Below are 27,930 nucleotides of genomic sequence, written 5' to 3' on the forward strand. Positions count from 1 at the left end.
TGTGCAATTTAAGTGTTGTCCGGAACAGACATTTCATGATACTGGAAAAGAGGAGATTGGGAGGGAAGAGAACTATCCCTTGGAAATTGTTGATTAAAAGTGCAAATATCCATTTGGACAACAGTCATGGTCTGTTGGCCAATAAAATAGAATGCTTTCAGAATATGCTCTCCTTTGGCTTTTGTTATTTCCAGTACTACATAGCAACAATTGGTCTCTCCAGTCCAAAGTGCAGAGCTATGAGCCAATATTGTTCCATTCCCATATTAGAAGATCAATGAAAAATATGATATGCATCAGGGGGAACCTGGAGGTCACTGGGAATTCCTCCAGGTCTGAGATTCATACAACACCTTCAGGGCAATGTCCTTTCAATCCTAGGACTTTAGGATTTCTTTTTCTCTAACCGTTGCAGTTATCGGTTGTAAGGAAAAGACTGATCCTAAAGGGAGTCCTGTTTTTCACACCTCACAGGAACCCTTCCCCCAAAGCTACTCTAGGATTAGTTTGGTGGCTTTGGATGTGAACTGTGATGACTTCTGGATTCCAAGCTTTCATGGCTGAACAGCAGTGGAGCAACATCCATTGGAGGTGCAACCAAAGGTGGAATCATGATGCAGCTGTCGCTCCCTGTCAGAGAGCCATACCACCCAGAATTCTGAGGAGTAGCCAAGCTGAAAAATATAAAATGGAAATTTGGAAGAGTAAGACATAGAAAGACCACATTGGAAAATAGCAGCATCAAAAAGTCAGCATTACACAACCTTCTCCAACCTAAGCATCCTCCAAATGTAGACTTCACTTCCCCAAATTCCCACAAACAGCATGTTTATTTGGGGAGGATGTTCATGTTGGAGACAACTGCCTTAATACAGTAACAGACTAATTTGAGCATTACAATTTATGGCTATCTGCCCATTTTTTGGGGGGGGAGCTGCAATTAAGGAACACATTTTTTTCAGCAAAGGTATCTAATTGTGGAATGCTGTCTACTGTATATACAAGGCCATCCGGAGTTGCTGTTCCTGAATGAGCACTGAAAAAAGCAATTTATGTTCCTAATTAAGGAAGTGCAAGGTGTATTCAGCAGCTTCAACATGTTGTCCAACAATGAAAGAAGCATGTAAAAATAAAAACAGAACCTCATTGTACAAGAAGAGGCAGATTGTGAGAGCTTTCTGGCTTCTCCTTATTGAATGGGCATAGACAGTCATTACTCCCAGGTTTGAAGTTACAAAGCTTTCGTGTGATGCTTTTGAGTTTCCAGAAGACATCTGGTTGATCTCTGGAAGAAGTCAGATGTTGATTGGGTTGACCCAGCAGAGCCTTTCTCATATTTATTCATTGTTTTTAAACTACATTTTATTATCCCAGAATGGATATTTTTTACTATTTATGCAGAACATACAGAACATTTATGCAGAGATTACAACAGGGCATAGGCAAGAACATTGGCAATGTAAACACCTGGAATATCATGATGCCCAAGAGTCTGAGCAATCAAACCTGGGATTCAAACTTTGTAGTGGTCTGCTGCCTGTAAAACAAATTACTATTGCTTCTGCCCCGAAATCTGCACATACTGACAGTATTGGCTTATATTAGAGAATAGTTGCAAATATGCAGATCACTAGATCTTTTGATTTGCACTAAACTAAAAAGAAAATAACTGATTATGTAATCATAGCAGCACAAAATTACACCCCATCATACTGCTAAAATGAAGAATTATGGCAGGGAGTGAAACAAGCTGTTTGGTTCCAATGATCAAAATGCATTTCAGAGTCTTGCATCCCAAGTGTAGTACTTCTACATGAGCTGTGGTGGCACAGTGGTTAGAATGCAGTATTGCAGGCTAATTCTGCCAACTGCCAGCAGCTCAATTCTCATGGGCTCAAGGTTGATTCAGCCTTCCATCCTTCCAAGGTCAGTAAAATGAGGATTCAGATTGTTGGGGGCAATAGGCTGACTCTGTAAACCGCTTATAGAGGGTTGTAAAGCACTGTGAAGTGGTATGTAAGTCTAAGTGCTATTGCTATTGCTACATCAGGCTCCAACTAATGAATCTTCAGCTGAAATAGATGTTCCATAAGCATCAAGTCTGCCAGTCTTTACTGTAAGCTATATTTCCCTCCTCTTAGTGGAATCAAGTTACCTTCCTCCACCAAGCCTTGGGAGGTCGTCATCACTGTCATATCTTCTTGGATTGTCAAAGAAATAGGCCCGTGAACTGTAACTGTGACTGTTGATCATTCCAGCAGGTGCCTTTCAGGTTAAGAGGGATATTAAGAGGGGGAAAAGTGAAGAACAAAAGAAAACATTTGCTTTAGAGATCTGGAGGGAAAAATATGCTAGTTTTTTTTGCCTTTTTCCAAATCAAGATATTATTAGCATATGAAACAATCTTGTGCAGGCCAATTAAGCAAAATTATGACATATGACAGCAGCACGTGCTACTGCTAAATAACGAACAAAATTCAATTAGTCTTCAGATCAAGTAACTAAGATAGTTGCCATCCCCTTTTGCAGAATGCATTCTCCAGGGCCTGCAAAAGCTACAGTAGAATTTTACTTTTTAATGTAAGAGAAGGGGGAAATTATTAAATAAGTAGCAATTATCTGAAATGCACTAAATTAATGCAATTCAGTTCAACTAAAAATTCACTGTATCTTAACATACTGGTTTTTTTCTGATCCATTCATTTTTGAAATATGCCCTTCAATTTGCCAGTCAAAAGTTTTAAATAAAAGCTGTTATACAACAGCATTTTTCAATCCCTGCAACTTTAAAATGTAGAATTTCAACTCTCAGAATTCCCCAGCCAGCCTACACCTTGAGAAACATTTTTATACAGTAAAGAGAGAAAAGTCTGTGAACCCTCAGAAGTACTCATAATACTGTAATACTGTGACCAGCAATCAGATTAAAGCCTAATTTATGAAGAGAGTTTCTGAATCAGCAACATACAAAACAGTATGCTTTCTGTTGTCCTTATTGAATGCACTGAGTCAATGTTTACTGACTGTTGGAAAAAAGTGTGTGAACTTGAGATACAGTAATTGGTGGCACTTCCTTAACAGCAGTGACCTCAACCAAATACTTTTCTTGCTTGTTGATCAGTCCCACACATGAGCTTAAAATTATTTGGCCCAGGTCTTCTTTGCAGAACTAATTCAAAACAATGATAGTTAGGGCTCTCTACACAAACTGCTTGAAGTTTTGAATTGAGCATTGGCTGTAAAACTTCTACTCTGGCTACTCTTTTGCAGACTTACTCATGTGTTCAGAATTACTACCTTGCTGAATAACTCACATTTTCTTAGGAGTAGATCTCTTGACATTCTCCTACAGAATTTGGTTTTGTGAATCTGCCTTCAAATCATCCCCAACTCTTGGGTACTCCGTAAACAAATCCATACAGTTTTCTTGGCATATTTTTTCAGTAATAGTTTGATATACCTTCTTTCTAGGGTTGAGAGAGAGAGAGAGAGAGACTGACTACGCTTACAGTCATCCAGCTGGCTTCATGCCTAAGGCAGAATTAGAACTCCCAATCTCCATTTTCTAACTAAGTGGCTTTAACTATTACACCAAATCAGCTCTGTAGAATTTGCTGCTAAATATGATTTGCTGGTAAATCTAAATGATTGCAATCTGCTTAGATCCTGAAGCTGCAAACATGATACCTTCATCATTATACTTCACAATTGGGATAAGGCTCTTTTGCTAGCATACTGCTTATTATTTTCTCCAGAAAAATATTTTGTTTAAGTTACTTCTCCTATTTCCACAAGACATTATTTTAATAACCTGCTGTATCATCCAGGTGGGCCTAGGTCAGGGGTCAGCAACCTGAAACAGTGAAAGAGCCACTCAGAACCGGTTCCCTCACAAAAGGAAAAACTGGGAGCTGCAAAAAAATGTGTGCGCATGCGCATACATGCGCGCATGTGCAGAACACGGTTTGACTGAAGAGTGGAGCCAAGGTGAGATATGCACCTACCCTGCATATTTGAATTGATTGGTTGAACTTTTTTAGTCCCACTTTTTTTTTTTGGACTGCACATGGCAGAAGACTGGGAGCTGCAGAAGATGGCTGAAAGAGCCACATGCGGCTCCGGAGCCGCGGGTTGCAGACCTGTGGCCTAGGTAAATCTGGGTTGAGTAGTGTTGTGCTTTTTTGAGAGTCATCACTTCCTCCTTGGATAAATATTTTTCTATTTATACCATCTTTGCTTATAGTGAACTCATGAACTACAGTAACAGATAATGTAAGCGTAGTCTCCAAAATCCTTTGTCATTTTACTGGGATCCTTTGGAATTTCCCAGAGTATTATTGTCTAAGCCCTTGGGATGATATTCGAAAGAGTAATAACTGAATTGTGTCTTCTCTATTTGTACACTATCTGTCTAACCATGGACTGATGATGGTCAAAGTCTGTATCAATTGTTTTGTAGACCTTTCAATCATCACAAATATCAACAGTCCTTTTTCAGAGGATCACAGAACAATTTTGATCACCACATGATTCATTTTCAAAGATCTGTCTTAGGAAAGCAGAATATTATGGTGGCCGACATGTGTGTGTTTTTTTAGAAATAGGAGATAACCCTTCAAGTTTAGATCTGATTGAAACCTCTGACTCAACCTACCCCCTTAAGATTGCTGATTATTTTAGGGCATCATATAGTTTTCCAACAAAGGGAGGGAAAGTTGATTTAAAAAGGCATGACACAGTACATTGTTTTGCGTGTTATTTATCAAAATCTTTTTATTAATAGACCTACATGAAGCTCTCACAGATAATTATAACAAGTGAGATTAAAGGTGATCCTAAAGCAGGGCTCTTCAAACTTGGCCCTTTTATGACTTGTGGACTTCAACTCCCAGAATTCCTCAGCCAGGCACGCTGGCTGAGGAATTCTGGGATTTGAAGTCCACAAGTCATAAAAAGGACCAAGTTTGAAGAGCCCTGTCCTAAAGGGTTCACAAATTTTCTCTCAGCACTTTGTGGGATGCAATAGTCCTAATTCTTGTTTTAATGACAGAATACAAGGCACCCTACGTGAAAGCCACAAGATCTTTTTTCTTCCAATGTCACATCATAATCCCACTGTGCATAACATACCAACTCTGTGGCAAATCAACCCCATGATGCCAGAAGGATGGCAGAGTCCCCATTCCTGCCAAGGGCTGACAAGCAATATCTTTGGACAGAGTTTGGTATAAAGTGGTCTTCTATTCATGCCTCAACTTGAAATGTCCTCTTTTGCCCCCAAAGAAACATTTTCATTGTGTTATAAATCCCTCTGCATGTTTTTCATCCACAATGTTGAGCATTGGCTTATTTTGAAGAAATAATTGAAAAAGAGTAACAGTTGATCCCAATCCATACCAAATTCTGGGCCAACCTCTGTGCTCGGAAGAAGAGTACCACAAATATGGTTGGGACGAACTCCCAGAGAAAAAGCACCACACCAAAGACCACGTACTCCTCACTGTTAACTTCTTCTCCTTGAAGCTGTAGGAACAAGATATGGACAGAAATTCAGAGAAAAAAAATAACAAAAGTATTTTAATGAGCTCTTTATGGAATGGCCCTCAAGGATTGCAGATGGAACGACAGCCTACCTCCCACCATGAACTATATTTTAAACCAAAAGCTGCATATGTGTTTGTGCGTGTGCATGTGTGTGTGTGTGTGTATAAAATACATTAAAAAACAAATGAAAGTAGTAAGCCCTAAAACTTCTCATATTCTGAACATAATACTATAACTTACAGACAAGTCTAGTATTTTAGTTTCCAGTTGAATTTCAGGCTGGTTCAAAGGACTGGATCTAATCTTAAATCCCAAGACACATGTGGTTAAATTGGCTCCATTTTTCCCCCCATTATAGGATCTTTCAATTGAGCCCCTTCCTTCCATTCTAGGAATAACCTCACAATTCACAGGGAAAATTTGTCATTAGAAGGCCTATATTTTAATTTTTGGTATATTAAAAGGAAAATCAGGGCTAATGGGCAAGACAACAAAGGATAGCTATCTCTTGGAATTAACAGAAACCAAGAAAGAATGCTTAGGGATCTTTCCCATCTCCTTGTTAAGCCATAGCATGGTTGGTTTGTTTTGGGACTGATATGATATGTGAATCCAAGCCACTGTTGTTTATAAACCATAATTCATGCCTTAGTTTTGTGGAAAATCAATTGCTATGGCTTAGTCTCATATGTGAGCTTTGTCACAGAATAACAGTAACAGAACTGAACCGCGCCTAATGTTGGTTAACAAAATCACCATCAAAAAGCTCCAAAGCAGGATATTTTCCTTGCAGCTGTTCTCAGTAACTGGTACTCAAATGCAAACTGTCTTGTATCATAAACATGTAATCATATGTACATGTGTGGATAGACACATGCAAATCACATACTGGATCAATTTTGACCTGTAGCCTTTGACAGCCTAATCCTTTTGGATGAATTAGCCAGTTCTGGATAAGGCAGCTTCATTAGTTCATCTCAAGTGGCTTTCCAACATATATAGATCTCATTGGTGCTCTTCTCAATTGCCTCCCACCGTAGTTCCTCCTCCCAGGTGATATTCATGGGAGGCACAGTGACAGGAAAAGGGTGGACAATATTAGTGTTCCAACTCAGACGTGATCATTACCTTATCTGAAAGGTTATCCCAACCATAGTTGAATGGACTAGGTGCATGGTCTGGACTGATCACTACTGCCACCAAATTATAAAAAGCTCTTGAAGAGTGTAAAAGGATGACAACAGAACCCACAAGGAGAGCTTGGCAGAGAGATGTGCCCTAGTTAAAAAAAATACACAAAGAGGTATTAAATACAGTAAGTTGACAAAAAGATCTTTAAGAGAGTCTGTTAAGTAAACTATCTAAAGCAGACATGTCAAACACAAGGCCCGGGGGCCGGATCCGGCCCGCGAAGTGGTTTCATGCGGCCCGCGAAGCCATCCTGGAAAGAGTGAGGGAATGGCCCCCACTGCCTTGGCCCTGGCCCAGAGACCCTCCTCCTGCCAGAGACCCTCAGATCTGTCCCACTCCTGCCCAGGCCCCCATAGGCACCCTTGATGCGAACGATGTAGAGCTGGCCACGCCCACCCAGTAGGCCGTACGCACTCTAGCCACGCCTACCCAGTAGGCCATACGCACTCTAGCCACGCCCACCCAGTAGGCCACGCCCACCCAGGCCAGACCCACCCGGCCCCCTGAGGGCAACCGCAATGCTGATGCAGCCCACAATGAAATTGAGCTTGACACCCCTGATCTAAAGAAAGCCTTGAGTTTTTCTTTTAAGTAAAGTAAACTCTGCATGACAGATCTAACCCAATACAGCTACCTGGAACCAGATGTGATATAAAAGATATTTCTCTTTCATTAGCTTTAAGGACCCAAACATGTGCTTGTTAGTAAAAGGAAGGACAGAAACTGAAAACCTATTAGCTCAATTGATACGTAATCCAACACAAAAGAAACTATTATAACTATCCTGAATAAGGAGCAAGGAATAGGAAGAATACCACATATATTATCAGGGGTGTCAAACTCAATTTCATTGAGGGCCGCATCAGCACTGCAGTTGCCCTCAGGGGGCCGGGTGGGTATGGCCAGGGGGGCGTGGCCTACTGGGTGGGCGTGGCTAGAGTGCGTGTGGCCTGCTGGGTGGGCGTGCCCAGCTCTACATCATTCGCATCAAGGGTGCCTACGGGGGCCTGGGCAGGAGTGGGACAGATCTGAGGGTTTCTGGCAGGAGGAGGGTCTCTGGGCCAGGGCCAAGGCAGTGGGGGCCGTTCCCTCACTGTTTCCAGGATGGCTTCGCGGGCCACATGAAACCACTTCACGGGCTGGATCCGGCCCCCGGGCCTTGTGTTTGACATGTCTGTATTAGATAATTTCCTTTTCCTACCTTTCAACACTTAAAAGAGTAATATAACGGTTAAGGTATAAGACCACATTCAACTATGGAGCTCACTGGGAGATCTGGGCAGCCACCACCCAGAGACTGCTCCTCCTGAGACAAAATAAGTAAAAAGACCATGTGTACCATCCTAAGCTTCTAGAGGAAAACTAATACATAATAGTAATAAATTACATCCATGTTCAGTGAACATTATTTCTCTAATTCTGCCATCTCTAACTTCTCCAAATATTTTTCCCTTACGTTTTGAGCATTTTCCCTCACCAGTCCTCATGACATGTGTAATGTATTGGGTTTTGTCTTGCTTCGGAATATCACGTGGAGTTAATTGCTGGAAGGTTGCTTAAGCAGGAAAGCTAACTGCTCCCAGCTCCTCAGACAACCCATCTCCAGCGCCACCATTGGCTGCCTCTAGGGCGGCAATAAGTTGCTTCAAACCTATTGGCTGCTGCCTAGAGGCCAAGGTATAAATTGCTGCATTCGCAGCCCTGTTTCTCAATTCAGTTCCTGCAACCAAATAAACAATGATCTTTGCTGAACTCACTCGCCTCGTCTCGTCAATCAAGCAACAAACCCAGTATCTAACACTGGAGACGAGAGTGGGATCCTGCTCCTCCAACTGAGTTGAAGAGTCACTAGGGGAGAGGCCGAACACGCCTGACGGGAAAAGCAATTACCCTCCCCATGGTCGGCCTAGCACAGCCACGCTAGCGACAATGCGCCCAGACGACCAGTCCCTGGGCAATGGAGGAGCAGGACAAGAAGACAACGAGCCCCAGCTGCGAAGACCAGCAGAAATGGCAAAGGTCGGAAAGCTGGAAGAATTTGACATAGCTCACCCGGAAAATGGTTGTCGTATCTATCCAGGGTCGAGAACTATCTACGCGCGAATCAAGTTGCCAAGGATGGCCTGAAGGCTGCTATGCTCCTCTGTGTGTGCGGCCCAGCCACGTTCGACATCGCGGAGAACTTGTTCGCGCCAACACCATTGGAGTCCGTAACGTTCACAGACTTGAAGAAACGGCTCGGAGACCACTTCCAGCCCAAGCTGTTTGTAATTGCTTGGCGCCATGCATTCAAACAGAGAGTTCAGCAACCAGGTGAAACAGCGTCTCAATTCATTGCGGCATTGAGGCAGGCCGCACGCCTGTGCCAGTTCTCCGACGTCGAGGAGAGACTACGAGACCGGCTTGTCTGCGGTCTCTGGAATTGAGAGTTACAGCAAAAACTCTTCACCAAAGAGACACTGTTGTTCCCAGATGCGCTGAAAGAGATCATGGCAGACAAAGCCGCCAGTGGGGCCGTCCGAGCCATGCGGCCTGCCAAAACAACATAGCACAAGTAAGCCGTCCACCACGAGGACACCGAACACGCAGAAGACCCTGAAGACAACACAGAAGTCAACAAGCTACAAAGACACAATGACCAACAGCGTCACAGCGACAAGCAACAAAGGGCAACTTACAAGGTAGATCCCTTCCTTAGGTGCCCAGGGTATGGCAGCCGCCACCAATGCATGGACTGTAGGTTCCGGACAGCCATGTGTTGGGTCTGCGAAAAGACTGGTCACATCGCGTCCATGTGCAGAGGTCACCAGAGGGACCGGTCATCGAATCGCCAATCGGACATTCCGACTAGGAGAGGTACCGGGGCCCCGTGACAGTATAGCGTAGGGTTTTGCTCCAGCCGCAGAAGTATTTGCTGTATGGGAGCTCGCTGCCCTATTAAGCCGAAGTTTAGACTTCAAGTGGAGCTGCAAGGGGTCCCCTGCAAGATGGAGCTGGACACAGGCTCAGCCGTATCCATTATTTCACTTGAGACATTTAATTTCATCTGCAATTGCAGTAAGAGATGGGCCAAGCTGAGACCATCTGACATTATACTACCGTAACTGATTTCCAGAATGCCAGAGTCACAGTCAAGGGTGAGGCCACACTAGCTGTTAAATTTAAGGGGTTTTCTGGGCACCTGGACATTGTTGTAGTAGGGGGTCAGTGAATGAGGCTGATTGGGCTCGACTGGTTTGATGCACTAGGCATCCAAGTAACTGGAACCAACCAGACGCAAGTCACGAGTCTAGTGACAGTATGTGAGGAATTCGCAGATGTGTTTGCCTCAGCTCTGGGGACGTACATGGGCCCGCCAATAACATTTAAACTAGATCCTACTGTAATGCCGGTCAGGATTAAACCTCATAGAGTGCCATTTGCTCTTAAATCCAAGATAGACGCTGGGTTAGATAAACTTGTAGAACAAGGAGTACTGCAGCCAGTAGATGGGGGTGAATGGGAGATCCCAATCGTAGCACCACTAAAAGTCAATGGGGAGGTCAGAATCTGTGCTGATTATAAATGCACAATCAATCGTGCACTCAAACAGTACGCATACCCGGTACCAGTTGTAAGCCACATCCTGGCATCCTTGCAAGGTGGTACAATTTTTGCAAAATTAGACTTGGCTCAGGACTACCAACAGCTTCCTGTTGACAAGGCCACAGCCGCAGCACAGACAATTGTAACCCACAGGGGGGCATTTAAAGTGAAATGCCTGCAATTCGGGGTCAGCAAAGCCCCCGGCATTTTTCAAGGCATTATGGAGTGGACGCTCAAGGGCATTCTGGGGATTTGCCCCTATTTTGATGATGTGCTCATCACCAGTGAGTCCACCGAGGTACTAGCAAGGAGGCTCAGAGCTGTCCTTCAAAGGCTGCATGAAGTAGGCCTCAAGCTTAAAAAGAATAAGTGTAGTATTGGAGTTCCCTCAACTGAGTTCCTGGGGTTCCGTATAGATGCCGATGGCATCCACCCTGCTGAGTCAAAGGTTAAAGCCATTCAGATGGCACCCAGCCCCAAAACGAAGGGAGAGCTTCAGGCATTCCTTGTTGTTAGCTGCGAAGTCGTGTCCGACCCATCGCGACACTATGGACAACGTTCCTCCAGGCCTTCTTGTCCTCTACCATCTTCTGGGGTCCATTTAAGCTCACACCTACTGCTTCAGTGACTCCATCCAGCCACCTCATTCTCTGTCGTCCCCTTCTTCTATTGCCCTCAATCTTTCCCAGCATTAGGCTTTTCTCCAGTGAGTCCTTCCTTCTCATTAGGTGGCCAAAGTATTTGAGTTTTAGCTTCAGGATCTGGCCTTCTAAAGAGCAGTCAGGGTTGATCTCCTCTAGGACTGACTGGTTTGATCATCTTGCAGTCCAAGGGACTTGTAGGAGTCTTCTCCAGCACCATAGTTCAAAGGCCTCAATTCTTTGGCACTCAGCCTTTTTTACGGTCCAGCTTTCAGTGCCATACATTGCAACTGGGAAGACCATAGCCTTGACTATACACACTTTTTTTGACAGGGTGATGTCTCTGCTTTCAGGCATTCCTAAGCCTCCTAAGTTTTTACCATGCGTTCCTTCCTAACAAGGCCGCAGTGGCAGAGCTGTTACACCAGCTGTTGGACAAAAATACTGCATGGAAGTGGATTAGTGTTCATGAAAAAAGTTTTCAGGAATTGAAGGCTCTTCTGTCGGTCAGTTCCACGATCACTCACTTTAAGGAATCAATGCCAGTATGCCTTGCGTGTGACATGTCCCCATATGGGGTGGGGGCTGTCCTAAGTCACTTGGAGAGCGATGGAACTCAAGTTCCAATTGCTTTTTATTCGAGGACACTATCCTCCGCTGAGCGTAATTATGCACAAATTGACAAGGAGGCATTAGCAATAGTAGCTGGAGTAAAAAAATTCCATGACTACTTATATGGCAGGGACTTCACAGTCTTCACAGACCATAAACCGCTATTGGGGTTATTCACTACAGACAGACACCCCACATCTTATCCCCTAGAATGTTAAGATGGTCCATTTCTTTTATCGGTTTACAGTTCTAAGCTAATTCACAAACCTGGCAAGGATATTGGCCATGCAGATGGCCTGAGTAGGCTTCCAATGCCTCAAATCAAGCCAAATCCGGCCCTAGCGGCCTGCGTTTTGTCCATTCAGGACTTGTCAGAGTTTCCCCTCCATGCGGGGGACATAGCTGCAGAAACGGCAGCAGACAAGACTCTAAGCAGAGTGCTATCTTGGGTCCACTTGGGGTGGCTAGAGAAAAGCCCAGGTCGTGAGTTTTAGAGCTACTTCACAAGGAGACATGAGCTCTCAGCTCATAAGGGCTGTATTCTTTGGGGGAACAGGGTCATTGTTAAGGGACAGGGTATTGCAATCACTTCATGAAGGTCATCCGGGTATTGTTTGCATGAAAGCTTTGGCATGAAGCTATTTATGGTGGCCAGGATTAGATAAAGCCATCGAGGCTCAAGTGCATGGGTGTTACACATGCCAGCAATCTAGGCCTGAAATGCCGCACGCTCCTGTCCACAGGTGGGAGGAGACACACACCTCCTGGTCGAGGATTCATATAGACTTCACTGGGCCCTTTCAGGGACAGCTCTTTCTTATAGTGGTCGACAGCCACTCTAAATGGCTGGAAGTTATACCAATCGCAAATATGACTACTGCTAGGACCATCCAGGTGCTTAGGAAACTCTTTGCAACGCACGGACTACCGGACATCGTAGTGTCCGATAATGGGGCCCAACTTACTGCTGCTGAATTTCAGGCTTTTCTGAGGGCAAACCTCATTAGGCATGCGACATCGGCTCCATTTCACCCATCTAGTAATGGTCAAGCCAAACGAATGGTACGCACCATGAAAGAATCATTGAAACGCATAGTGACTGGAGACTGGCACCACAGACTGGCTGATTTTTGCTCTGCCAACATTCCATGCCATGCACGGCAATGGCCAAAAGCCCAGCAGAGCTGCACTGGGGGAGGCAACTAATCACGAAACTGGACAGGTTGCACCCAGACTGTGTGGCAGCTGAGGCCTCTCTCCCAAAACCCCCGAGGGGGCTGCAAGTGGGTGACGAGGTGTGGGCCTGGAACTATGGGCATGGGAACTTGTGGATGCCAGGGAAAATCACCAAAACATCAGGCCCTCTCTCATACGAAGTGGGCCTAGAGGGTGGGCGAGTCATTCGTCGCCATATTGATCAGCTTAAAAAGCATTTTCCAGAAAGGCCACAAAGTGAGGACTTCATTCCAGGTCCCAGTCACAGACCGCAAACCGGCAGCCAGGCTGATCAATCCATATGCTCTGAGGTCCCAAGCAGTCAGAGCAATGGGGAGGTGGTCATAGGGGGGCAAAGCCCAGGAATGCAACATGGGACCCCTGATGGAGAAAGTCAACCAGAACACTACAGCCGCTGTGCTAACTCTGCGGAAGGATTGGACTCTGGGGTGGGCTGACCTGGAACGGCCAGCCAGAGAATTCCGAGTCAGCCAGACTTGTTTGAACTTATGGACCCTGGTTTACCCAGCCCGGCGGGCAAGCTGGTAGGCCAGGGAGTGCCTGGTTGTCCCAGGTGCTCCACGAGGGTTCGCAAGCCTCCTGCATATTTACAAGATTTTGTTCCAAAATAACGAAGCTATAATGTATGTGTCATTGATTTGCTGCTAGCCAGGAGAGCCTCTATATTAGCAAGTACGGAAAATGTGTACGTTTGCATACTACTTTTGTATTGCTGTAAAACTTGTAATTGCTGTAATCATTCCCTTTGTTGTTATAATGTGTGTACATTCTATGGAGGAGGGGTGTAATGTATTGGGTTTTGTCTTGGTTTGGAATATCACGTGGAGTTAATTGCTGGAAGGTTGCTTAAGCAGGGAAGCTGGCTAACGGCTTCCAGCTCCTCAGACAACCTGTCTCCAGCGCCGCCATTGGCTGCCTCTAGGGCAGCAATAAGTTGCTTCAAACCTATTGGCCGCCGCCTAGAGGCCAGGGTATAAATTGCTGCATTCACAGCCCTGTTTCTCAGTTCAGTTCCTGCAACCAAATAAACAATGATCTTTGCTGAATTCACTTGTCTCGTCTATTAAGCAACAAACCCAGTATCTAACAACATGAATGAGGCGTTTCCAGCCTTCCACCAAATTCTTCTCTTCTGTGAGGTCCCTGACTTCACTGGGATCCTCGTTTGCAACTAAGCTTTTGATGAGTCTGGAGTCACACTGATAAAGACACCCCTATATTTGTTGCTCTTCCTGTCACCTCTTGCAGTGCTTAAAATGTAGGCAGTCATGTCTTTGAAGGAAGAGATCTCCTGCTTAGTCTTACATATGCTTGTTAAACCATGCCATATTTTCAACGATTTTACTGATTTTGTAGCAGTGACATGCTTCTTCTGCAATCAGAACTCAAGTCTGAAAGCAAACTGCATAGCTATGATGCTATGCAACAGTCAAATTACTTTTCACATGGGAGAATAATACCAGCTACATGATTTTTTTTAATCAAAAAGCCATGAAGATTTCTGGGAGAAAAATAATATGACTGAGTAAAAAGAAAAGATTAGAAAATATCTTGTACTACTAGGCACGAAGGTTCATGTTCATTATCCTCTCCCTTGATCTAAGTTCCTCCAGACCATTTCTTAACTGCAAAATGGGAATCACTGCAATGACATGAGGATAGGGCCCTCTCAATTCCTGGCAAATAGATGGGGAAGAAATGGAGGTAGTGACAGATTTTATTTTCCTGGGCTCCAAGATCACCGCAGACGGGGACTGCAGCCAAGAAATTAAAAGACGCTTGCTCCTGGGGAGGAAAGCCATGGCAAATCTAGACAGCATACTAAGAAGCAGAGACATCACCCTGCCAACAAAAGTGCATATAATCAAGGCTATGGTCTTCCCAGTTGCAATGTATGGCTGTGAAAGTTGGACCGTAAAAAAGGCTGAGCACCAAAGAATTGAGGCCTTTGAACTATGGTGCTGGAGAAGACTCCTGCAAGTCTGTTGGACTGCAAGGCGATCAAACTGGTCAGTCCTAGAGGAGATCAACCCTGACTGCTCTTTAGAAGGCCAGATCCTGAAGTTGAAACTCAAATACTTTGGCCACCTAATGAAAAGGAAGGACTCACTGGAGAAGAGCCTAATGCTGGGAGAGGTTGAGGGCAAGAGAAGAAGGGGACGACAGAGAATGAGGTGGCTGGATTGAGTCACTGAAGCAGTAGGCATAAGCCTAAATGGACTCCAGAAGATGGTAGAGGACAGGAAGGCCTGGAGGAACATTGTCCATGGGGTCGTGATGGGTCAGACACGACTTCGCAACTAACAACAATAAAGGCTATAAAATCATTCTGTTCATTAAAGAATGAAGCAGATCAGTATCAATGAAAAGATGGCAGTAATTTTCTTTTTTGGAAATGGGTGCTCACAACAAGCAAACAAATTGAAAAAATCTATGTCTTTACAGGATAAGTGGCAGAATATAAATACATAAAATACCATTTTTCCTTTTCCTGCAAGGAAAAAAAATGTAAAGCTGGCTACATTTTCAAGACACTTGCTATGAAATTCCAGAAACTAATTAGCATATTCTGGATGGAAATATAGTTCCTCTGCAAGAGCATTTTGAAATTTAGGAGTCCTGCCTAACCTAAAGTTTTTTCTGGATTTTCAGATGGCAATGGTGACAAAGACTGTATTTGCATAATTATATCTAGCATCCCAAGTGTAGAAATTTCCAACATGTTTGGACTTGAAACTGGATACATCTCAATTTGAGTAATGCAATGAATTCTATGTAGGGTCACCCTTCATGAGCATCCAGAGGCTTGCACTAATGCAAAACTGGATTAATTGATGCAAAACGGGATTGTTAATTGATGCATGATACCAGCATATGTCATATTCATTCTGAAGCTTTGATTACCAGGTTTTTTTGCAAAAGTAATTTAAAGGTTTTACATGGCTATAACTGCCAATCTCAGCATGAGTATTTCTGGGCATTAAGGTCAATAGGAGAGGCCTTTACTTTTTCAAAACTATTTGCCAGGGACACAGGAGAGGACATCCATTTACATTGTTCAATAGTTAGAATGCACTTCATCAAGAGTGGTTTGACTCTCTCCCAAGTCAACTTCATGTTTGATTCCAGCTGCAGGAATTCCTTTCTGACAAAAGGCTGGTGATAGTGAACAATATTCTACTTTCACTGATCCAATCTGGGACGATCCCCTTAAATAGAATAAACTGCTGTTGTTCATTAGACTTCGGCAAAAGACTGAATAATTCCAGACACTAATCATTGGCTTACCAAGAAGATGCTAAGAAGCAGGACAATGTTTCTTTTCAAAACACTTTCTTGCTTAGCAGAATTAATTTATAGCTAGCTGATGGCTTCTGATTGTAAAAAGACCTGCATCAGCATTGCTTGCCACTTTGTATTTATGCAAATGAAACAGTTATTTCCAAACAAGCAGCATTTGCAGTTGTTTTGTGGATTGCCTGCATGATATAGCAAAAATATCTTGACAATTCACTTCCCACAAACAGGGAATGCTATCAAAAGAATATAGAAAACAATAACTGCAATGAACATGGCATGTGTAAAGTTCCACCACCATACCCCAAATTATGGCGCTTCTGTCTTGGGTAGTATTGATAAATATTTGGTTGAAGCAAAAGAACATTTGTAGGCAAATTTCTGTAAGGTTAGCAAATGTGGCTGAATGTAAACTATGCATGGACCTCAATTCCCCAGCATGGCTGGCTGGGAAATTCCGAGAGTTTATTTTTATTTTTTATTTTAATTCCATTTATATCCCGCCTTTCTCCGAAGACTCAGGGCGGCTTACAAGCTTAGCAGTAGCCTTCATTCTATGTATATGCCTGCTGAAGTCTAGCCATCTTAAAATGATCAAGGTTGAGAAATACTGGTATAAAGAGACAACAGGAAGCAAGGAGCAAGAATGTTACACTAACAATAGTTAAAGGTAAAGAAGGCAAAACTAAAGTAACTGCGGAAAAGAAAGTATAATAGTTTTGTAATCGGAGCTATAATTTCTCAGAGTGCTCCATTTTGCTTCCCGCTAGACTGTCTTTTTCGCTTTTTGTCACTAAGCATGCATGAGGTAGCTTAAGTCCAACTGCATTGGAACAGTCTCTCTCACTCCAGGAGTGCCCCCAGGGTCAAAAACATCAAGATGGATGCTGCAACCATACAATAAAAGCCCTGCATGGACCCATTTGCAGAGACAGCCCTTCATTAAAGGGAATTTCATCATTCCATTAAGTTGACTTTGCTCTTAAGCCCTATGCATTAGGGGTAAGCATTCTATTCCACTTAAAAAAAGCCTATGAACTCTAAAGTAAATTAATCCCTTCCCACTTTCTAGGAACTTTCTTACCTAATCATTAAACACAAAGCTGCCTCTGAGGCATAAAGCGAGCACAGAATTTCTTCTCAGAGGTTTTTAAAAGTAATAGGAAAAACAGTAATTTGATATTTGATCTTCCATTGAAAGCAGCATATATTATACTTTAACCCAGCTGTTATTTATCTTTTAGGCTACTAGGAGTTTTAAAAGAATTATAAAAAAGTTGCCCACATTTCCAATCCATCTTGAAAATGGAATACAACATCTTTGTACGTGTCCCCTGAAAACTATTTTATTTTGTGTCTGAAATACGGATCATCTTCTTACTCAGAACTTGACAGGTTGTAATAGAGAAGTCTGTGCTGCTGCTTCCTTACCTTAGACTCGAGGTAAACATTGGCTGAAGACACTTTGGAAAGTTTGCACATGCAGCAAGCTAACAAGATGGCCGAAAGAATGAAGAGACTATCATTGATCAAGGCCCGGGCAAAAACCGTCCACCTTAGCTGATCCTCTGGAACATTATCCTGTGCCAATAATGCACATGTCAGGTTCACAAAGATGAAGAGGAGGCTGATGAATACAGACCCCATGTACAAGAAAGTCCTGGAAAGAAAAGAAAAAAGGCAGTTGGTGTCGGGCACAGGCTTCTTTCTGATCCATTCTCCTAATCTTTGCTTTCTTCTTTTGGATTAATGATCATATCTGAATAATGCTGACCTTATACAAACAATAAGCATGTTTGAGATACATTTATACAGTGTAAGACACATCTCTTCCCATGCCCAACGTGTACCCACAGCAATCTGCAGGTGGACAGCATCTGCTTAATCTGCTCCGTGGCCCAGTCCTGCTATTAGAAGTAAACCTACAGCGTATTTGCTCTGAAAGCCCTGTTCTTTGTCAAAGTGATATAATCAGATTTTTTTCAAATCCTATTTTATACAAGCAACTTTGAGCTTTTGTAGAATGTTATAAAGCTGTTAGGATTACTAGGTTCCATGGAAAAGTTATACTTTGCTATGCATTAATTTCAACCCTCAACCCTTCAACATTTGGCTTGGTGCAAGAATGCAAATTAAAAAACAGATGGCAATGCAGTTTCTGTTCCAGCACATTGGGCTCTTCAATTCACTAAACGCATTTTTAAAATATGTTGATTAATCAGCCACAATATATAGATTAAAGCGAAACTTACTTGTATTTGTTGAACTCAGCTGCGCACTTAACTTTGAAAATAACCTTAAAAAAAGAAAATGCTTTATTTAAGAAATATATGTATACATATATCGCCCAAGTTCAAGAGTCACAATGGACCAAAAACATTTTAATAACACACAAGCACAAATACAGAATTTTTCTATTGGAACTATGAAAAGGAGAGTGAGTGGAAAAGATGCCGTGGTTTGTAAACAATTAGTGGGAATTCAGAACTCCGAGATCTCCCTGTTTGACCTCATTATGGTTCATTTATTTATCTATCCAGAACATTCGTACACTCTATCTAAATGAGGTTTCTATGGCAGTTTTCAAAAATGTCAAAATGCATAAATAAATGGATCATTTATTTATTCAACATAGAAGGCTGTCTAATTCTCAGCAGAGTACAATATAAAAAGCAGATTAAGAACAATTAGCCGGAAATGATAATCATAGAGAAGAACCAAAATACCTCTGCAGAGACAAGAGGACTCTAAGGGACTCCATCATTCAAATCATGCAGGACTGTGCAAAACACCAGGTTTAAAAGTTTTTTTAAAATAAGGCACAACGTAAAATATTGACGTGTGTGCATACATACATTTATACATTATCTGCAAACAGTACAATTGTATTGAGCTGAGTGACCTACACTGAATCAAGTAGAGCAGAGGCCCCCAACCATTTGGGCATCAGGGACTGGTTCTGTGCACAGAGGTTTTTCTATGGACCGGAGATGGTGTCGTTTTGTGTGCTGTCTGCATCCCATGGATGGGGCTTTGCTTGTTTGTGCAGACCAGTTGCTGGCATGCTGCGGCCCGGTACTGGTCCACGGACCGGGGTTTGGGGGCACCCGAAGTAGAGTTACCTCTAAGTACACACGAATAGTTTTGAGTAATAGCGCTGTTCTATTCCTGTTTATACTGTCATAGACTCCAATATAAAAGCACATCCTAAAACCATGAAGAATATGCACATGATTCTTTGTTTCTGAAGTTTAAGGCCATATCTACAAGCTGGTCTTGGGGAAGTGGGTTTCCTTTCAGTGAATCATCTCCGAATCTAGATGTAGCATTTGATTGTGATGTACTCTTGCAATTAACAGGGGTCAAAAACCACAACAATAACAAAAAACCCACTCCTTTAATATTACTTGTAATATAAATATTACCTATTTATTAAACGTTCACAGAAAATCATTGCTGACCAATTCATAATGAGCAGTTTCTGGTTTCTAAATTAAGATCTTAAAATGTTTTTTTCCATATGACTTTTTTTTCCAGCATTGCTTTTCCAGTATATGCAATCTTTCAAAGGGATCAACAGATGAAACAGTAGATCAATAAGTAAGAATGTATTGCTTTGTATGCATCTGGGAGGTCTGCTCCGTTAAGTCATCTGGAGTATTGTTGAAAACCATGATTTCAATGTGAACATTTGAGGTGAAAAATTCTAACTGAAATAGAATGGCTAGCTTTTATTCAATTACTCTCCATGTTGAGATTCTTAGAAGTCAAGACAATTTAAGAGAATGCCATTTCTGCATTTATTTATTTTTTCATACAGATAGTCCTTGATTCATGGCTGGTCACTTAGTGACCTTTTGAAGATATGATGGACCCGAAAAAGGGAACTTACAACCTGGATCTGAAGTTTCAATAGACATTCCCTCCCCTGGTCACATGACTACACACTTCAGGAACTTGGCAACATGAATGCATTTATGTCCATTTGCAGCATCTCATAGTCATGTGGCCCTGTTTTATGATGGTTTTGCTAAAAACCAGCAGTTCTTTTTTTTGGCAAAACCATGCCATAGCGATCAATGGGTTTGCCTAACAATCACCCTGCAAAAAAAGATAATAAAATTGGGTCAGTCACGTGACCAACCCATTTTATGACCATTATGACTTATAACTGTAATGGGTAGGCTGCATTACAGTTGTAACTTGAGGATTACCTACAACATTTTCTCAACTTCCTACAGACTAGCTTTGCTGCAATGCTTCCCATATTTTGGAACTACTTCCAGAAAAAGTCCTGTGATAGAAGATAAATACTGACCCATCAGCTATATCTATTTACATCAGGGGTGTCAAACTCACCACATCACGTGATGTGTCACAACATATCATGACTTTTTCCCCCTTGCTGGAGCTGGGGTGGGTGCGGCTTCCACGTGACGCATTTGGCCCATGGGCTGGCAGTTTGACACCCCTGATTTACATACTTTTTATCCTAATTTTCTACTGTAAAACAGATGATGATTCTTCCATGTACTTGGTTTTTCCATGTATTGCTTGGTTCCATTCTATAAAATGCAGAAGGGATTTGGCACAGGGTTCCTGGTTTTAGCCTCAGGAGCAATATTAGGAAAACTGGTGGGCCCAGATCCAGCAAAAGATGGAAACAGGATGACCTCCAACCCTGATAAAGAATTAAGTACGGTACTTTGGTGGGAAGAAAAATGGTTTAAAATCAGAACGCATGCACAAAAACTGTACATATAGATTTGGATACAGCGTAGCAGAGTGAGCGCCTGCTACTCGTCCTAGCTTCTGCCAACCTAGCAGTTCGAAAGCATGTAAAAATGCAAGTAGAAAAACAGGGACCACTACGGTGGGAAGGTAACAGCGTTCTGTGCGCCTTTGGCATCTAGTCATGCCGGCCACATGACCACGGAGACGTCCTCGGATGAGCGCTGGCTCTTCGGCTTTGAAACGGAGATGTGCACCGGCCCCTAGAGTTGGAAACGACTAGCACGCACGTGCGGGGGAACCTTTACCTTTACCTTTATTTAATTGAAGACTGTATAAAGCTCTTACCAGGCTGTGGTGAAATCGGTTTTTTCGGACAGATAGGAAGGAAGACAATGCAAACTTTTATTTAATTGTTGAGTAGAACATATAAACTGATAAGACTGATGTGCTTTCAAGTTGGAAACAACTCTTACTGATCACATACATTATCTCCATAATAATCTGCCCTTAACCTACTCTTTTAGAACTTCCAATGGTGCACTCATTACCTCTTTAACTGGCTCCATCTATATCTTGCTATTGGTTGTCTTCCAGATATACTTTTAAGAAGAAACATATAGAACTAAGACATATGTATACTTGCAAGAAGAAACAATGAACTTCCCAACATCTCCCTTAACTTTTCTATTACTGGAAAAGGAACTCAGTGGAATCTACTTATGGTGGGGTCACATATCCTTTTCTCCATTAGCCATAAATATTTATTTATTTAGCTGTTAAATAAAGAGAAGCAAATCTCTTTATTTGGTAAAGATGTAACATGCATCATACCCAGATAATAGTGGAGCTTCAGTTTTGTATGATTATATCTATACACCCCAAGTTAACAAACTTTTTACTACCCCACGCTTTACTATGGGGATGCTATTTAACCTTCTGAAATTACCTATTGTGCAGAAGATTCAATTAAAAAAAAGCTTTCTGAAGATATTATAGATACTGCTTTCTTGCTATTGTGTTTACATTAAGGTTACTTCAAGTTAAACATCTGTGAGACTTAGGATTCCAGTCTGGTTCTTGGTCAGACACAGCAGCAATCTGTAAATGTGTGGGCTGAGAGGAGGCAAGGAGGTGGCAGAGAAAGTAGATCTGCAAGCAGGATTTTAGTCTGCAAGGGAATATCACCTGGCCAGCTTCAATCTATCAATATGAAGAGGCTTCCTTCTTGTTGTGATTCAGCATCAGCCTGTGGTTTCGGCAGCTGAGTCGGACAATTCTGAAGAGGAGGAGGAGGGGTTTGGAGAGCCTTTGGTGTCAGAGGAAGGTTCTGATGCACCGAACTCTCAGCCAGGCCCCTCCTGTCTTGTTCCTCCTCAGACCCAACTGTGTGAGCCTGAAAGATTGGAAGAAGACGATCCACAGCTGGCTCTGTTCAGGGACGCTAGGAGCAGGAGGCAATCTAGCAGAACTGAGCAAAGGAAAGCAATGTGGCAACTCAGGAGAAGGCAATGAGAAGTCATGCCTTGAGACTCCTGTTTAAAAGGGGAATGTGTGGGAGGTGCTGGTTGCTGAAGGCAACCGTTTGAAGAGCTTCTGATAAAGTCTTGGTCTGTATTTGTTTAACTTTTGTTTGAACTTTTTCATTTAGCTTTTGCAAATAAATTTGGTTGGATTAGTTCCAGCCTATTGAATATAAAAACGGGTTGTCCCTGACATTCCAACAGGGCTGGTCGTAGGCTGGAACAGCACACTTCTAATCTTGGTTTGGCAGGTCCTACTTTCCATAAAACTTGTTGGTAGTAGCACTCAAGCTGATTCCCTGATTGACACTCCAAATTCAAGGCCACTGCAGGTTCAAAAAATGTCAAGTTTTATCTGGGAAATTCTCAATTCATTCTGCCCTCCATAGGCGAGAGCAAGCTATTTAAAAAGCCTCTACTTGATAATCTCTTCCACACATAAGGTTCTAAATCATATTTCTAGCATAATGAAGGCTCTCCACTTCAGATGTGGCTAGTACTGGGCTGAGCACATGAGTGGGAACTGACATCCACCCCATCTATGCAGGCTAAACTAACTTTCGAGGCCAAGCGGAAGGACCATAATCGCTGACACATTTTTGGTCAATATTGTTTCCTAAGAAAAAGAAATTCAGCTTAGATCATTTGTTCAAAAGAAATGGCCAGTGCTGCCTCTATTATCAGGAAGGCATTCATCTTGTGGGAAATCCAGAGAGCCATTCCCAGTTCTACCTGGGAGAGCAAAATATTGATTTGGAGGGTGCATGTTTTCTCTGTGTTTGTTGAACTTAGTCCCAACAATACCCTCACTGACCAGGGACTCTCACCTTTGAGGTTGTGGGCTGAAAAATGTTCCACTTCAGGCACGTTAGGTAGTTTCAAAGTTGTCTGAGGCTTGATTGTCCATGTTCCCAATATTCCCATAAAAATATTTTTTCCTACACATCAGAAAATTTAGATTTTTTGAATACTTTATTCAAACCTTATCTAATAAGCTAATTTTGCCCTCCTAGACCACACACACACACACACACACACACACACACACAAAAGTAACATAGCCCACATACTTATACAGACTCTGGATATTGAATACAGTATTTGGAATCATACGTATCTATACAGCAATGTTTTTTAATTTAAAATATTTCAAAAAAAAATCACATCTTTGCTTGAATATATAGAAAGTTTCCCTCCTCTTTGCTTTGCCATATTTATATTAGTACTCTCCCTTAGTCTGTTACAGGGTCTGCATACTATCACTGGGGCTGCTTGGCTAAAGAAGGTAAATGAAAACAAGACATAGCTTAGCATGATTGGTGAACCCAATCCTTTTGTGAAACACTCCTTTCCTTTGTATTCAAAAACACTCCCTGCCAAACACATATACAAGATCATATAAAGTATTTTATATCTCAGAGAAGTATAATATACAACACATGTATTTTCGAAAAGGTGGCACAAGAGGGAGAGAAGGTATCTGAACTCAGCAAAGCTTTCTGCATCGGTAATATTTTCTATATATCTATATCTATATGTATATATGTATATAGGTGTATATGTGTATATATATATATTTTAATTCCATTTGTATCCCGCCCTTCTCCGAAGACTCAGGGCGGCTTACAAGCTTAGCAGTAGCCTTCATTCTACGTATATGCCTGCTTATTAGGGCTTTCACACACACCCCAGCGGCATTATTACAAAGTCAGCTTAATTGCCCCCAACAATCTGGGTCCTCATTTTACCTACCTCGGAAGGATGGAAGGCTGAGTCAACCTTGAGCCTGGTGGGATGCGAACCTGCACTAATTGCAGGCAGCTGGTGTTACTTAAGGAGGCATTAGCCCACTGCTCCACCAAGGCTCTCTATATATGTATATATATATATGTATATATATATATGTATATATGTATATATATATATATATATATAGGTAAAGGTGCGTGCTAGTTGTTTCCAACTCTAGGGGTCAGTCCTCATCTCCATTTCAAAGCCGAAGAGTCAGCGTTTGTCCGAGGACGTCTCCGTGGTTATGTGGCTGGCATGACTAGACGCCAAAGGCCCACAGAACACTGTTACCTTCCCACCGCAGTGGTCCCTATTTTTCTACTTGCATTTTTTACGTGCTTTCGAACTGCTAGGTTGGCAGAAGCTGGGACGAGTAACAGGCGCTCACTCTGTTACGTGGCACTCGGGATTCGACCCTGCCTTTTCTACCTGAGACACTTTTGAGCTTGGGATCTCTAAACTGCAAAATTATTATTTTTAAACTCCTGCATCTTCATGCACAGTTCCTAACTACACTTTATTTGCACTGAAGAAACATACCCAAGGTTCATTTTGTGTACATATTATTGGGATTGAATGGCAGCATAGCTTGATTGGGGCCCAAATGTAGATGGTTCAGAGGGCATTGAAATAAGCTGTCACAATTCTGTTGAACTTGATTTGTAGCCAACCAGGTTGGCTTGGGATTAACCTCACCCAATCTTCCATATCCTGCAAATTGCAATGTTATTGGCTATGTGCTATTCGGTATTTACCTTAATACATTTTAGAATCTGTGATTAGAATTTTCAATCTGTAATCATTCAAGAGAATTTATTTTTATAGGCAAAAATATATGCTCAAGGGGATGGGTACATGATGACAAATTTTGCTCGAGGACTTAATCTTGCTCCCTACTGTTCTGGATTACAGAAGATCTTGCAAACCGGAATCATTTTCTTCAGCATTTACAAAATAAAAATGTTTATTTATTCAACTTAGATGCTGCCCATCTCATGTGGAGGTGACGTCATTCATTTATCCTAAATTATTGCTCAGCATCTATTTCACTGATTTAATCGGCTCTCATTCTACCCAACATTCCTAGGATTCATATTACATTGGGATTTATCAAACATTATCATAGATTGCTACTGTCTCTTCATAATACCTGCTCACACTCTTAACCTTTAACAAGCTGGATGCAGTCCCTATTTGAAGTGCAGTCATTCCCTAGCCTTCCCCAATCTGGTATCCTGCATAGCAGGTGAATCACAAATCCCATCTTTCTTTGCTAGTACAATAGACAAAGGCTGTTCTAGAAGATCAACTAAGTAAATAGATAAACTCTACTCTTTCCAAGTTCCCCATTTCTTAATAGGGAACAAATAGCTTTAGATTTCCAGTTTTTCCTCTCTAAATAAAATGACAAGGGTTGCTTCCCTTGAAGGAAAGAGGAACTGTATTGCATTATTGGTTGTTGTTTTTTTAAGCAACCAACCAACACCAGAGATCTGACTCCATATTATAGCTGGTTATGCCACCGGTACTCAAATATTTTGTCTGTTTATTGCAATGGGTTATGTTAAAAATGGTCCAATACAGTAGTGATGCTCCAGGTTTCAGGAACTATTTGCCTCCTTGCGTTCATATCACACACGCACCACCTTAGAGTTAGGGTGGGTGGCCCCTTTCCCTTTTTGTGACTTTTGGACCTGCCGTTTATCATGCTCACTGAATACCGACTGCAGAGTTTACAGTTTTCCCTGTGTTTATTAGTGCAAAACAGCACTGAGCCTCCAAATACCCAGTTTAAAAACAAGAACCTTCTCAATTCCAATTCCACCTACATGTGAGACATCAGCCAGTTAGTTTGAGCTCCCTGTCCTCCCAAAAATGTTAAGGCTTGCTCACAAAACAAACATTTTTATTTTCATGGCAAGAACAGCAGCTCTCTTGTGCTCATCATGTGAACACCCCTGAGTTTCTCAGAGAATGAAGTCATTGTCCAGGCTGCCTCTTAAGTGACAATACAATTTTGCAGTGCGAGGGAAAGGATGGTCTGCAGGTTTGTCCGAGAAGTAACTATTTCCCAATAACTGGAGGAAGTGCAACATAAAGATGATACGTGCCATTAGTAGGAAAAAGTTTACCTAGATCACTCATCAGACATGCACAATTGAAACCAAACAAAGCTGCAATTTCAGGTACTTTGCTGGAAAGTAAAGCATCCAACCTTATAAGGGAAGATGCATCTAAGAGAGTAAGTAGATTGTATTATGGCACAAACATATCTTTCTCAAGTGTCAAAAATTCTTTGTTGTTTAGGCATAAGATTGCAATGTAGGACCCCTAAAAGGCCATCCAAACCTTGCTGCAGCTGTAAGGATTGGGCCATTGGCTTTGTTTCAATCTAGGAAGCTAAAAAAACAAAGATGACACTAAGGATTTCAAAACAGCTGATCAGCAAGCCTCAAGGGGGAGGGGGGGCTTGGAAATTAATCCAGCAGCCACACGAAGATCATATTAACATTTCAGATATGACCCAGTCAAGTTAAAAAATGCCAAAACTACCATGTTGCAAGATGCTATCTTCTGCAGCAAAAAAAAGGGGGGGAAAAGGGGGTGGTGGGGAAAAGAGCCAAGTCTTTTTTAAAATAGTATTTTAAGAAAGGCAGCAACAATAGGAGGTGGAGAAGAAAGCCCAAAGCAATGACGTAATGGCTGTCAGCCGTCCCTATCCCAGCTGAGCAACCTAGGCTGTTGCTATTCGCGTTTGCTTCACTCTTAAAGAAATACCGATCTACGGTTTCCCCAAAAGTAACCGCATTAACTGTGCTGCATCCAGAACCGCGAAGGCTTTCTCTGTGTGTGCACTTTAAGGGCAACATTTGTTACACCGCAAGGTTCCTGCTACAGATACTGTATGCCACGCCGGGGCTTTGCCTCGTAGCGCGGTTTTGCTCGCCTCGTTACGCGCTCGAGCCGAGGCTCCCCCGAAGCTTGTTTGTTCGTTCAGACAGTAGGCGGAGGGAGGGCAGGAAAACCATCGAAAGGCTTGTTTGCAAATGCATCAGAATGTGGTAAACATGACAAAAAAAAAAAAACGGGGGAGGAATAAAGCAACATGCAGAAGAAGGGGAGGCGTGCCCGGCTCGCCGCCGCTCATTGTGCCCCTTGTTTACGGCATCCCGTTGCAAAAGAGTTTAAAAAAGAGCCGGCGCCGGCAAAGCTGAGCTGCCCACTTACCTCGGCGAAGTAGAGGTTGAGGAGGCAATTGGTGGCGAAGAGCAGACAGACCGGGAAGCAGAAGAGCAACCAGTGTGGGAACGGCTGGAGCCGGAGCTCCACGGCTTTGGTGGACGTTTGCAGGTAGAAAGAGAAGAGGACGGTGCGCAGCGCTGCCCAGAGCAGGCAAAGGAAGAGGCACACGGTGCGGTAGCTGAGCCGCTTCTCCCGGTAGTAGAACAGCAGCCAAAGCTGCAGGTAAGTGAAGAGGAAGAGGCCGGCGTAGAGGAGCGTGTACAGGACGCTCAGCCCCAACTCCAGAGCGGGGAAAGGGCCAAGAGGATCAGACCCGCCGAGTCCCATCGCTCCTGGCCCGACCATAACTGGGGGGACGGAGCGAGTGTGCAAAAAAACGAGATAAAGTGCAATTTCAGGGCCGCGGGAGGGGAGGGGCACGTCCCGCTTCGCTCTCGCCGGACGAATCAGAGAGCCATGCAGGTCAGCCGGAGAGGAGGGAAAGCCCCCGCCGCCCTCCCTTTGTCCTCCGCTCGCCGGCTCAACCGCCCGCCTGC

The 27,930-nt window shown here is 42.8% G+C and overlaps 2 protein-coding genes across 3 annotated transcripts in view; both read right to left on the bottom strand.

Annotated features, from left to right (window-relative positions):
• GNG2 (G protein subunit gamma 2) overlaps positions 1-27,930 on the bottom strand; it is a 432,181-nt gene that overhangs the window by 28,797 nt on the left and 375,454 nt on the right. The gene's annotated exons all lie outside the window — the stretch shown is intronic.
• Positions 503-27,740, bottom strand: GPR137C (G protein-coupled receptor 137C; the record flags this gene model as incomplete). The annotated part of the gene is made up of 7 exons (XM_083359716.1): positions 27,380-27,740; positions 18,359-18,402; positions 17,538-17,766; positions 6,673-6,822; positions 5,398-5,523; positions 2,156-2,265; positions 503-674 (listed from the first exon to the last, which is right to left on the bottom strand). Exons 1-7 carry the CDS (start codon positions 27,737-27,739, stop codon positions 503-505), a joined length of 1,191 nt encoding a protein of 396 aa, XP_083215842.1. The 5' UTR covers position 27,740.

Source organism: Vipera ursinii (genome assembly GCF_947247035.1).
Source record: "Vipera ursinii genome assembly, chromosome: 1".
NCBI lineage: Eukaryota > Metazoa > Chordata > Lepidosauria > Squamata > Viperidae > Vipera > Vipera ursinii.